The sequence below is a fragment of the Nestor notabilis genome, unplaced genomic scaffold (genome assembly GCF_000696875.1).
Source record: "Nestor notabilis isolate BGI_N333 unplaced genomic scaffold, ASM69687v1 scaffold8844, whole genome shotgun sequence".
Classification (NCBI taxonomy): domain Eukaryota; kingdom Metazoa; phylum Chordata; class Aves; order Psittaciformes; family Psittacidae; genus Nestor; species Nestor notabilis.
Window position 1 is genome coordinate 183,644 of NW_009925153.1, and position 14,036 is coordinate 197,679.

At 40.3% G+C, this 14,036-nt stretch overlaps 1 protein-coding gene across 1 annotated transcript in view; it reads right to left on the reverse strand.

The window, feature by feature from the left end:
• ZNF521 (zinc finger protein 521) overlaps nucleotides 1–13,652 on the reverse strand; it is a gene marked incomplete at both ends in the record, with an annotated part of 180,923 nt that extends 167,271 nt beyond the window's left edge. Inside the window, one exon of the mRNA XM_010012915.1 lies at nucleotides 13,472–13,652. Within this exon, the coding sequence (XP_010011217.1) occupies nucleotides 13,472–13,652 (181 nt within the window). The remainder of the gene's footprint in view (nucleotides 1–13,471) is intronic.
• Between the last annotated feature and the right edge of the window lie 384 nt (nucleotides 13,653–14,036).

A 14,036-nucleotide genomic window follows, 5' to 3' on the forward strand; every position in this document is an offset into this window, starting at 1 on the left:
AATTTTATGGAAGGAAAGGGAAGAACGCTGCAAGCATTTTACGGCAATTTTACTGGGGTCTGTTAAAACACGTGGTTTGATTTTTAAGCTATCTAACAAGAAGCAGAACCCCGAGCCTCAATGAGTATGTGTTAGAAAGCATACATTATGCCCTCTATCGAAAATTACGTAATTTGACAGTAAAATGTATAAGTAAGCCCATAATTACCTTAAGCGTCTGCCACACAGTCAACCCTCTGGGCTCACAAGTCAAAATATTGTGCTCGAGCTCACAGAGAAGAGAGGCAAGAAGAAAAGGGAGGGCCAGGATACGACTTTAGGGTTAAACACTACCCTGAGCCGCCTCCTCGACCCCATGATTCAGAATCGTGTGGGACTGACAACCCTTGCATGCGGAACAGTTTCTACAGCTATGGCTGGGTTATCAGGGGCAGCCTCCCTCTGTGTATGGTAAAAGAGCTTGTGCTGCCACAGTCATACCATTTAGAAACACAGAACTCCTGTGACTACTACTCACCTGAAAAACAAAGCATCAACCACGTTTTAGCAATGCATTTCTGGAATAATCCACCCATTCACACCTTAAAAGTTGCAGTGCAATCTGCTTTTTGTGGCCAGCAGAGATCCTGTGGCATTTTTCACAAGAGCAGGAGGTTTGCCACATTATTCTTGGCCAGAGTTTCCTGTCTCCCCCTCCCATGTCTCATGGGTCTTAGCTGCTGCCTTCTGCAAAACTGGCTACATTTCATGTTACTGTAGATAAATAGTTGTAAAATGCTATGTTGGAGCATAGAAGATGAAAAGCATTGTGCAACTCTTACAGGCACATCAAATACAAGGTTTACCCCTCATGCAAAGAACAATACTGATACACTGAACATGTATTTATTAATTAGTTACATCTGCTAGGCCCTTCCACCACCCTCACAGCATCAGATCCACTAACTGAGGTGCAGTTTCAAAAACACTGCATGAAAAAAATCTGTGGGACTCACAGCATACAGAGATTCTCTTTGATTTCATATCCAAGCCTATGAATTTTGCAATAGGTAGAATTCAGGCTTTAATTTGTATTGGGCCTCTTTCCATGTCCATAGAGGAGAACTGCACAAGTAATTTTTAAGCATTTCAGGCACTGTCCAATAACTGAAGCACAATACAAAATCTATAAGCTTCTCATGAAGGCAACTCAGTATACACAAACTCACCCTCAACAATAAATCAGGGCCAGCTATGCCTGCATTGAGATGACAAGAACCATATGCTCTGTGGAATACCAAACATTCTTTTGCTCTATTCTATGAGGGGTAAACGTTTCTACCCCTTGGGAACTTCTTGTGATTCTTCAGTGGTATTCACTGTGGTGCATTCCTAAAGAAACATTACACAAAAGCTGAAGCATTTATAAAAATGATCAAAAAGTGATCAAATCAAGAATGAGACTGTTGCAATGGATGTCTGTGCAAGTATGAACATGTGTGGACCTGAGACTGAATCTATGTTCTTGGTCCCTACACAAACCATTATTGAGTCCATCAGAGGCTGTAGAATGAAACTAAGTATATTGAGTATGTCTGCTACTCTTGCTGAAGTACCCAACAGGAATAGTAGCACTATTCAAGAGATTCTAGAGGCGAAAAGGGAACAGAAGCAAACAGCAGAAAAGCTCAGAGTGAGAAAGGAGGGAGAACGGACAAGACGCAGAGAAGCAGTGGGATATTCCAGCACTACAGAAAATCATCTCCACCCTTCTCAGTGAAAGGAAGAACTGCAGGGATACCTGACCTGCTGATACTGGAAAAGGCAACAGAAACAAAAGCAGACCTCCAGAAACACTAAGTAAGAGAATAGAAAATATAAAGATAACAAGAACAAAAAAGTAAAGCCTCAGTAGCAAGAATAAGAGTACCAAATAGCAAGAGAAAATCAAATGACAGGTGAGGAAGGTCACAAAAGATAAACTGCATTCTTCCATTTTCTCAACCTTTGCTTTTGAGAGCACCTGGTATCATGGCAGACAGGCGAAGCTTTGGTACTTTGAAAGTAAGCTGCCATGGGAAACTGCTTGCAAATATAGGGTTAATACCACAACCTGTCAGTTGTTTGGGAAGTGCTATTTGGAAATTTGTTAAACACTGACTATTTCGAAATGATAAAGAGTGTTGGAAAGGCAGAGACCTGAGTGCCATGGAGAAGAATCCTGAGAGTAATAACACAATCAAATGAGAACTTGAACTCACTAGCAGAAATTCTGCCCTCAACAAACATAATAATGACATTTCCATTGGTTTCGGTGAAGCAAAGATTACAGCCAACAACTGATAGACATAAATTGAAAACTTTCTCCAGTCAGGCTACACAGATGCCTGGTAAATGGAAGATTGTCTGTAATGCAGAATATTATAATCATAACATGACAGAAAACGCAAGTATTAAAACTGTTTTCAGCATTTCAAATGCAGTTTAGAAAAATAATTATACAGAAACCTACGGTTATTGACATTAAAATAGTTCAGGACAAAGATGTGTTGCTTAGAAACTGAATTTACAGGAAAGATCGAACATGCTCAGTGTTTTGCAAAAACCCAAGCATCACTTCTGGCCACTACTGAAATCAGATAATAGCAGTAAGAAATAAACGAACATATGTGAAAAATTATTGATGTTAATAAATGTGTTAACAATAAAACTGGTGTGTTATGCACTCATGCTCAAGCCTGATTTTGTCAGAGAAAGGTGAATTAGCAACTGCTGTTTAATTTCCCCATGCTTTTGCTTTTACAGCTGGTAGAGGGTTTGCAAAGTACTTGAAAAACTTGACCCTTCTCCAGCCTCCCCCATATGAGTCACCCAACCTTCCTTCAGTCATTAGACTGCACTTCCTGCTGGCATCCAGCAGTAACACAAAAGAGAGACACTGGTTCTGGTCACGGTGAGGGAGGTAATAAACCAGTGACAGGTATCCTTATGAAATTCCCGTATATTATACATATCAACCAAGTGCCAATTCATGGCATTATCTATGTAGCATCTTAATATTTCTGAAGACATTTTGAGGCACTCAGTTCATCCCCTGTCCTGAAAGCATGCCTTGTTTACATACAGGCAAAAGAATATGCTGCATTTTGTGTGTTTCAGAAATAATACAGATAAAAATATTAAATCCCTTGTATAAACTTAACATGTATAAATTTAACATGATTTTGATAGCATTATTAAAAGCAAATTTAAAGCAAAATTTCATAGATAAAATGTTCCAGCATTTCATGTCATTATCAAATCCGTGTCATATACTCTTGTGTAAAGTTTGACATTCTTGGAAGTCAAGTGCCAGTTCACCTTTTCTAGTTTGCTTCAATTCATCGTAACTCTCAGTTCTACCATGTTTTTAATACATCCACATTCCTAGGAAAACCCCACTTTTGTCCCCCCCAGAAATAAATCCCAAATGAAGCATCTGTTGAGAGAAGTGATCATGCTCAGTCAGCCAAATTTAATAAGAAGTTTACCCTTTTCTGTCCATAGATCCTCCTGGTATTTTAGTTCCAAACTTGCCTACTATTACAGTAACTGTGCTAAGAGAACTGCTGTCTCCATAAACTCCTTGGGTTCATTCCACAGTGCACACAGGAGACACAACCCCTTTAAACTTCAAGGAGTTCCCATTGCAGTGTAGAAGAGAAAAATTCAGAGATTATGGAATAATCATCTCCAAATCGATCAATTTCCCCCTGAAGGTAAAAAACTGAAAGAAAGAAAAAAGTTGAACAGTTCCAGCTTGCCTTCTTGAAGGGAAAGTACCCCCAGGGCATGTTGTAGAATGATCCCCTTCTCTTTCTCCTGATGCTTATTAAGAGGTCATAGATCTCAGTTACACTACAGCATTCCCAAATGATATCTCCAGCTAAGGACTATGACCTCTTAGTACAAGTACAGGGATATAAAATTAGGAATATTAAGGGTTCACACTAAGAAGGAGTTTGCCTCAACTATCAGTAATTTTGGCAGAACAGTTGGAATAATGGCATATCTCATGTCTTCTAAAAAACAGAGGAGTTCCAAGTAAAGGGACTGCAGATTCCAGTTTTTCCCATAGGTGCAGCACCTTGTGCCAGGGCTAAATTTCTATCTCAACATCACAGTGGATTTCCACAACAGAATATTCAATACAAAAAGTGTTTTTCTCAAAAAGCACAAGGTATGGCTCAGAACACGCTGGGTGAATTAAGATGTGCTTTCTCTTTGTCTTAACCCTATTCCCTCTGACTAACAGTCTCAGTATGGAAGCAGAAGTGCTTTTACAACCATCTCAGCTTATTACACCAAAGGTCTTAAAGGACCTTTCCACTGCAACAATTTGGTTTTTTTGGGGGTTTGGTTTTGGTTTTTTTCTGGGGGAGGTGTGTGTATTTTGTTTTCTTTTCATAAAAAGCTGGGGTTTTACACCCTCCAGATGATGCTTGAGAGGATAAACTGAGCCCATTTGGTGGTGTGTGAGTGAACTACCACATCACCCAGAAACCTTAACACTCTACAGCTGATTGTATAAACATAAATTAAGGTTCTTCTGCAACTGTATTAAGCAAAGTGTTAAAGAGCTGTGGGGCATTTTGTTACATTTGGCTTTCAAACTATGAATTTAACTGCTGAACATATAAGTAATGATAATCTGTTGTACCTCCCATTCTGTTCATTTCTGAATGGTAATTAAAGCAAGCACCAATAATAAAACCAGCAAGTATTTCCAGAAAATTATTTCAGAAGGTGCGGGAAATTCACCACTTAAAAAGACTAATTTGTAATGGTAACAACAGCCATTTTGTAATACACCGACAATGTATTATAAATATTCCAGTAAAATAGAAGCATGGAATAAACAACAGGTATTTTACTCTACAGTAACTGATTCTCTGAAACACTGTATTGAATACATACCATAGGTGTGTATATGTGCATACATGCAAGACAATCGTTACTTTATTTTTAATGGTGTGCCTCTTCGAATCATACACATGAATTCCCACTGTACTGGCTAAAGGTCAGGGTAGCTATGACCCTGTATCAGCAGCAGCTTTACAATTCAAAGTCTGTATTACTGAAGACACTGAAAAGCAAGACAAGCTTGGCCACAGGATCCATATTGATTACAACAGTAATTGGAAGCAGCATAGTTATCATAGGGTAAGTAATGACTATTTTTTCTTCTTCACATATGTGCCAGTGTTGATGATTCCCCCTGCCCCCCCCTTCTCACCCCTGCAGGCAACCATCTTCCTTGGACAATGAGAATTCTGAATTTCTGCTGCATAGATCAAATAGTGATTATAGTACCGCTCTCCCAATACTGGAATGAGCTCTGGCAGTTCCATCCTCCACAGAATGCCTGATAAAGGTCAGTGGATTACCTGATGTCATCACCTGGCAGATCTCAGAAATTGGAACCCCTTCTGAAACAGGCAGAAGATGTCACCCTAGCACTGGGAGAGCAAACTTAATATTCAGTGGGAAAGTCGCAGCAGCCAAACGGTAACACAGAGAGGTACCCTGTACTGCCCATTTGGAAATGCTCTGTGAGGAAATGGCTTGACCTTTAGAACACCCAGCAGTGGCTATAAATAAATGGAACAACAGACTGTCAATGTAGTAAAGCAAAGTTCTGGATTTAGCTAGGGCAGATTTTCAACAGAATGCCAGGGAGGCATTTGAACTAAGTCTGAAAAAGCTAGGGAACTGTATGGGCAAACCAGTGCTTGAAGACAGGGATGATGATTATGTAGAGCTAACTTGGTAATCACAAACTGCCAAAACCCAAATGTTATCATATGGCCCCTCCCAGAGCCTAATGCTATTGCACACACCCAAAATGGCATGTTAGGTATGCCGAATTCATGCTTTCAGAGTCCAGTATCAAAAAAGCACCAGATAGACATGTCCTCTGGTATAGCTTAGGACTATGACCGTAAGTCCTACTGCTGAGCATGATTTGGGAAGAAGAGACTGAAGTAAGGCATACTGTTTACATAAACCTGAGTACATGCTGAAAAACAGACTCTGGGTGACAGGCACATGGAGTCTTCTAAACCTGCAAAACAGAGTGCTGTCTTCAATTCCTCATCTACAGTGAAAGAGTATTTACTTGAGAAACTTTGAGCAGAAATGATTAAAAGCAGGTTCATACGTGTGATGCCCAAGTCTTGGGATAATTTGATTCATGTTCCAGACAGGAATATATACCTCGTGTGTGTAACAGTACTTTGGCAAACTTCTGCTGCCATACTCCATTTGCCCAGTAAGGCATGGATTGCTGCAAAACGAGCCCTAAGAGCCTCACACATGATGCTAGATTATTTAAATGCAAAAGACAGTTGAGAGACAGCTGCACCAAGAACCAGACCTGGTAACAGCTGCACTGGGTCTGCCTACACCAAGCTCCTTTGCCGATGAGTGAACTACAGTCTCCAGTTGAGTGGTTTCTGTGGCAGACCAGCACTTCCTGGGCCAGGAAAGTGTCTCTGTCCATGGTACTCAGCGAGGAAACTGCTTCCTCGCAGGTGGCAGTGACACCAGGTTTGAGTCAGTATCTTCCCAATTGTGTTAGGAGTTCAGGTACACACGGTGTAAAGTCCTTGGTGGACACATACAGTAAATAAGCCAACTAAAGATATCCTTGCTAGTATGTGCCAAAAGAATCACCTGCCTTTTTTAGTGGTGGAAAATCAGGCAAAAAAAAAGAGGAAAATAGGAAGCAAAAAATGAAAGGGGGAGAAGGGGCAAGACAAACGTAAGATATACAGGAAGCCCACTCAGCCGCTTGGAAAACACCATCACTTGCTTCCTCTCCCACCTCCAAGCAGAACAAGAGTTCTCAAGAGTTCTCATGAACAGCTTTATTACAGGGCTTTCCCAAGTCAAGAATAACAGTTCCATGATACAGACATCAGCTGCTTTCACTGGCAAGAGGTCACTGACAGACATCTCAGGAAGTGCAACAGGCTGCTTTTAAAACACTCAAGAGGTGAAGATCTACTAGGTTTATGACTGATTAACAATCTCAAGAGCAGAGATTAATGATTTCCAAGCAAAAGGGGGAGGAGTTTATGCCTGTTTGCCCATGTTGGCTCTTCATCATGGATCTACTGTCTCTCAAGGTAAGTGCAGGGTTTTGAAGAACAGCTATGCAGCCTACTTTCACAGCTTTCAACTCTAGCATATACAAGCTCCCTCCATATCTGAGCAGTACCAAGCTACCTACAGAAGTATTTACACAGAATTTTGATACGAAAATCTAAAGGATACAATTATCAAGACCTTCATCATCCTCCCTAGGAGCATGTAGTTTTGCATACAAAGTTCTGTGTGGCAGATTCTCCAAATTGTTATGATTTTAGCAGGCCTTGGCCATTCTGTAATGCATGTAAAGGCTTCACACTGCTCTCTGAATTCAAATTTATGATCTTTGGAGACAAAGGCTGTAGTTACCACTTTGTTCTCCCTTTTCCCCAAGTATCCAGGATTTGAAATTGCAGACATGGGTCCTGGACCACATTAATTCTGAAAGGATGTAATTCTACAACTTGCAAACTCAAAGCACCACTGAACTACCATGTGTGCTGGCTGGCACAGGAAACTGCAGGCGACGGTCTGCTTTCCACTCTCTCAGTCAAATAGAACGTCATTTTGTGAAGAAGTCAAAAGTCTGTGGTCCAAAGCAAATAGAGAAGTAGAAGCATATCTCTCTAGTACAGCAACTGGGAAGCCCTCTAAGGAAAAAGAGAGACCTAAGCTCAAGTCCCAAGTCCAAGCACTGTTTGTCTTTCATTCAATAACTGTTTAATGTAAAATCCATATGCAGTCCTTGGTGCAGGAATTCTCAAGAGAAACAGGGTGACTCTCTCAAGTGAAGTAACTGTACTTGGCAAACAGTGCTTGGCAGTGTGCCACTAACTGCAATGAGGCAGATGAATATGCTTTTGGTGCATCACAGATTTAACTTCTTAGAGTCCTTGTCCTCAGAAGCACTTTCATCAAGCTCAGATTTTTCTCTGTACTGCAGAAATGACCAAGGACCCTTGCCATGTATCTTTTCTCCACAGAGATAGTGGAAACTGAAAAAACAATGGCAAGATCTGTAATATATTTGGGCAGGTCTAGGATTATCTTGATAGCAGGAAGGGCAATTCTAGCTAGGATATCAAAAGCATGACACCAAGTGCTCACAAGATTTATCTCATAGCCTCACTGTGCACCACATGCATCCTTTGGGACAAAATCCCCTGGAAAGTTTTCAAGTCTTCCAGTGAAGGAGATGGTTCTGTCATTACCAACTCATTCAGAAAGATGAAAGATTCCTGGGCACCAGGAAGAAGAGAAGGAAAGCATTACAGTGGAATCTCTATTACCTCACATTTGGTTAAGTCCATGATCACTCATGGCGCATGCTGTCTGTGAAGCTCTTAAGTAGCACAAGCTCTTATTTCTAGACATGCAAGAAGGTGTTTCTCAACCACACAGAAGGATGGTAGCTATGAAAATTAATTTTGGTCATGATTGGAAACACAGAAGTACTGACTTCGTTAGAAGTTCCCAGCCCAGCGATACTCCAGTGCTGATGGAAAGCAGCACTCAGAGCAATTGGTCCCTACTATATCTGCTGGAACTATTTTCATATGGCTTGTGAGAGTAATCTGTGAGGTGAAAGAGAGAGAGAGAGAGCAAGATTGCATCTTCTCGTTGGCAGGGGACACACAGCTATAGCCAATAACCTTTTCAACATCAGAAACAACTTAGCGGATAACATTAATGTCTGTCAGCTCTACCAGACATATTTACTCAACCTGTGAAAGCTCTAGCACTGAGCTAGAGCCCAAAGCATAAAACTAAGTCCACCTAATCACCTAAAGGTAAAACAAAAATCCCCAGTGGAGAAATATCTCATGCCTTTTACCTCAGAACACCCTTAGCCTTGAAGGTATTATGATTCAGTAAGCCTTCTTTCAGACAAGTTCTACAGCTTGTGACGCCAATGGGGCTAGTAGGGAAGTCCTGTAACACACACCAGGTCTACTCACATTCAGGTGGAAAATGGCAGTCTTGTGTACCAACATGTTCATTGCTGTCGAGTTATTCAACAACTCAGCCAACTAGGCTGGCATCTTCACTGCATGTTTGACTGCAAGCAAGGCAGCACCATAGGATGCTCTTTTTTTCTAGTATTACTTTGGTCATGGCTGAGACTTCTGATGTCAAGGCGACCTACAGGATCTTCAAAAGAACCAAGCTTCAGCTGAATGCCTCTGAACAGTCACCCAGCAGACGGGCAGTTCTCATGTGTACAGGGGAGACTTCATAGAGTACAATCCCTGAGAAACAGGACTGTACTCTAATGACTGGGAAGGTTATTGGTAGTGCACCACATTTGAACCTGCATGCGTGTTTCTACAGTGAGATCCAAACTGATGCATACTAGAAGGACTAGAAGGTTCATAGTCATGCTAATTGCATCCTTTACTTATATACACAACTTAGAGGATGACAATGTGCAAGTGGCTCATGAGTATTAAATGGATATGCTGCAGGAAGGATACAGTGAAAAAAGTATTAACATCACAGAGAAACACTATTAAATCCATATTTTTGTTGCCAATCTTTTGGAATGACTAAAGTAATATAGTTCGGCATCTTATCTACCCATGATTACAAGTATTGCAAAGACAGGTTTTTTTTTTACTTTTTCCCCATTCATCCATTATCTGTATTCCACAAACATCACAGGAATTGTCAGCAATTAACATAAATAAATCATCACCTTTTCAGAGAAACCTTCAGTACAAGAATTTCAAATGATAGCAAAAAATATTACCAAATAGTTCATGAAAGGCCCGTTCCATTCCCCATTGAAGTCAATGGGAATCTTTTCATTGACTTCAATGGATATTGGATCAGACCCAAATTGAAAAGATCAATAGCACGCACATTAGGATGAAAGAGCTGCTATGTCCTCCTCTAGAGAAAGAACATGAGTTCAAGTCAAACAACAGATTACAGGAAGGAACCAGTTGGGGAGAACTTTTTTTCTTCTCTGAAGAATTCTGCAAGAGAACAGCAATTCAAGATCCTGAGAGCTAAATCTCACAGACTTATAACTAACTCTCCTCTTCCACTACCCTCTGAATAGGAGGTGACTCACACTTTGAAAGATTGGGACCACTGTTTAATAAACCAGCACCTTTCTCCCCATTCCTTTCTTTGGTTAAGAGTGCAGAATGAAGATTCAATAAACCAGTTTTACTCCTTCCACTGAAGCGTCAAAGCTTCAGAAGAACACATCTAACATTTTCAAATGCAAAAACTAGAAGCCCCAGTATCAATTTGAGAACCTACAGTGCCCAGTCCTATTCTTAAGCATCTTACAAGGTTGGTAGAATTAGAGGCAGTAAGGATACTATGACACTCAACTCTCATGTTCCATATTCAGGGTTTTTCTAAAGGATTGTTTTAAGCCATTATTTTGCCATCCTGTCAATACTTCATTTTCATAACCCAGTTACACTGGGTAAAATCAACAATGAAAATGACCCTACGACTGGGTCAACATGCACAGTACATAAATTCTTGCAATGCAGCTTCCTGTGCATTGCACAGAGCACCTCTTTGGAGTAAAATCAGTAAATTTTACCCAGTAAAATTCAGACAAGCTGCAGCTGGCTCAGCCACCTGAAATAGCAGGGTTTGAAGGCCTTCAGAACTCAAATGTGAACTTCAGAGGCTGACAGCTCTGGTGTTTTTACATAATGAGTAAGTTAGGTAATTCTTCAGTACCTGGGATGAGGCCCAGATTGGAAAGCTCATACATCAGGACAGACGATACACTCTGCCCTTCTCCAGAGAGAACACAGTTGACCCAAACCACAGAATATAGTAAAGAAGATTCTATTTTGGTAAACCTTTGCCTGTCTAACAACTTACTGACAGACAAATACCTTAGGGTGCCTACTGGTTTCACTGGGACTCCTCCAAGAGCAAGCAAAGCTATTACATAACACTCTTCTGCATCAGAAGACTGTGATGAGAAAGGGAGGTGCAACCACACCTCCATGGTCATGCTTTTTTTGAAGGCTTTGAATCTGAGTATAGCACCCACAGGTACTGGTGGAAGTCCAAGAGAAAGGCAAGTCCATGGAACTTGTCTAAAATGTCAATGGGAAACCTTATTTTTGATGAATATGTATTGTGCTTCAGAAGAGAAAGGTAAGCTGCTTGTCTGTCAACTGTTCATCACTCAGTAACTAAAAATAATGCAAAGCAATGATGTTTTCTTAAATGTTGTGTCCTTAGTTTTAGGCCACACATGCATTGAATTCACCTCTCTAACCACTCCTTCAGTATTTTTTGCTGGAGAAAGAAGAAATCCTCAACTCTGATCATTTCATCCAGATCCCTCTCTCAATGTAAGGGTGTATTTTGGTCATTTATATTTATAAACAGAGGACAGTTGGCTTTTTGTCAACTTGGTAGTCTGGAAGGATGTGCGGTTTAGGTTTTCATTCACTTCATTAGCTTTCAAACAGTCTGAAGTTTCCTTGAAAGAGAGGCAAAGGTATTTTCAGGAGAGTTAAAGAATTTCCTTCAAGATTTATTTTCATCCCTCCATCCTCTGACATCATACATGTATTCCTGTCTTTACACATGCACCCCAAATTGACTAATCCAGTATATTTGTTTCCACTCTCATTGAACAACACAACTCTCAGTAAGAACTGCTGTGTTCAGAAGCAGTGCTGCAGGACTCCTCCTACTTACTGCTTCCCCCACCTGCTTTTCTTCAGTTTCTTAACCCAACTGTGCAAGCACTCTTCAGTTCATTCTGCTTGCAGCTTTAAAGCAGAGAAACAACCTGGCACAGAAGGTGGGGGCAGCAACTAACTAATCAGAAAGGAGAAAGAGCCATATAAGATCAAGGTGAAAAAACCAGGGATGAATAAATGGGATCTAAAGCAGTGAAGGGGAGATCCAGAGGACTGGGGCAGGCGGAATGCTTTCTGGTAGAGGGAAGGAAGAGACAAGCTAAAGCAACTAATTTTTCAACACAGAAAGACCAAAACAAAGAAGAGAAGTATGAAAAAAAGGAGAGAAAAATATTAAGTTTTTTAAAGTCAAGAGTGAATATCCATATTGCCAGAAAACATGAGCAATATAGACAAATACATTCTAGAAGTTTGTAGGAGTGATTAGGGAATAGCAGAACTGACTGTATCTGAAGTTTGAAAAACATTTTATATGCAAGAAAAGGCAAAGCAACATATTAATAAACATGAACATTTCTTGCTGCAGCAGATCCTCATCTTCCATAATTTGAAGTTGGGACTAAAGCCATTTGACAAATTCACATTACTTTCTCAACTTTCCTACTGCTCCTGCCCACTTACTCTTTTTCTGTTCACCTTCTCTTCATGATTTGTCCATAAGAGCAGCACTGCTACTTGACTTTTATGTCATCCTGCCAGGACGTAGCCTATGGATCTACTGGAACCAAAAATAACTCAGAAAGCTCTTCAAACATGACCACACGCACTTTCTAAAAACATTCCCAAATGGGAAGGATGGCTTTCCTTGTTTACAAACTTATAATAAGGAAAGGTTTTTAAACACAACTGCATGGCACAATAAATACATTTTCCACTGTAAGTACTAAAACTAAAGCAACACTTAACAAAGAATAAAAACACCTTTCCGTTGATACTGAGTCTGTTTGGACCTAGAATGCCTACTATTAGAAGACCTACAAATCTAAAGAGCAAAACTACTTCAGCTGATTTCATGTGGTGTCCTCAGAGAGGGGGGACTGTCTACAATCATTTCGGAGGAACCTGGGCTGGCTACAGGTCCATTCATGCAGCTCTTCTCAATTCAGTAGTATCTAAGCAGCACTGAGTTCCACCTCTTGACTGAAGCTGAGATTTTATTTTCCACTCTAACAGTTTGCTTAATTCCTCTCAACCTTCAGTTACTGATTACTGTACAGTCATTTGTAGTAATGGATTAGACTAACACAAGATCCAGCCCAGATGTGTAACATGAAAATCCATTCATTATGCAGCTGCACTTAAACTCAACTTACAAATACCCTCTATGTTCACAAGTGACCTAGGAAAATACATATATAAGCAAAGTATGGAAAGCTGTACAGCATGAATATAGAAAATGCACACAGCAGTTAGGCACCAACAGCTAATGAACACTTTAAATACAGTGACAATGCAGTAATTATCCATATATCCTTCAGTAGGAAGGAAATTTACAGTGCCCCATTTATAGAATAATCCTGTCCCAGAATCTGTTTGTAAAGGTCTCACCCAAGCATCCAAGTGCACAAATAAAATAACTGAAAAGGAGGAGGGAGATCAGAAGCAGAGGAGATGGGAATCACAAACAGAACAGTGCACAAAGCCACAAAGTGATAAGTATTGTTTACCTGTCAGTTGACATTGATTAATCTTGTGTTCTGTGATATCACTCAGTGACTCAAACACCTGGAGGCAGCTGTCACAGCTGTGCACAGCTTCTTCTTCTAACTCCTCCCCTTCATCCGGCCTTTTCTTACAGTCTAGCACTTCATCTTCTGCCTTGTCTTCTAGTTTACAGTTAGGGTCTGAAAGAAAATCAAGACCGTGACGTCAGGCATCTAAGAAGAGAACCTTTAAAAAGAAAAGAAAAAATCAAGATAGGTTCTTGTGGTAATGAGAAGAAGCATATCTGGCACAACCCTGCAGAACACTGTAGATTTTATTGCTAAATAAGCAAAAGAGACTTTTCTTTTTTTTTCCTTTCTCTAATTTTTTTTCTAATCTTGATGAAAGGAGAACTTCCCTTCTACACCCACAAATGCAGCTCTCTTTCTCGCTCAAGCAATTCTTCCATGCTTCAATGTTAGGTTTGTCAATTTTATCACAGCTATAGAAGCTGCTTTGATCACTGTAAGAAAGGATAAACCACCTATGCAATTAGTTTTCAATGAAAAGAAAAAAATCAAATCAATG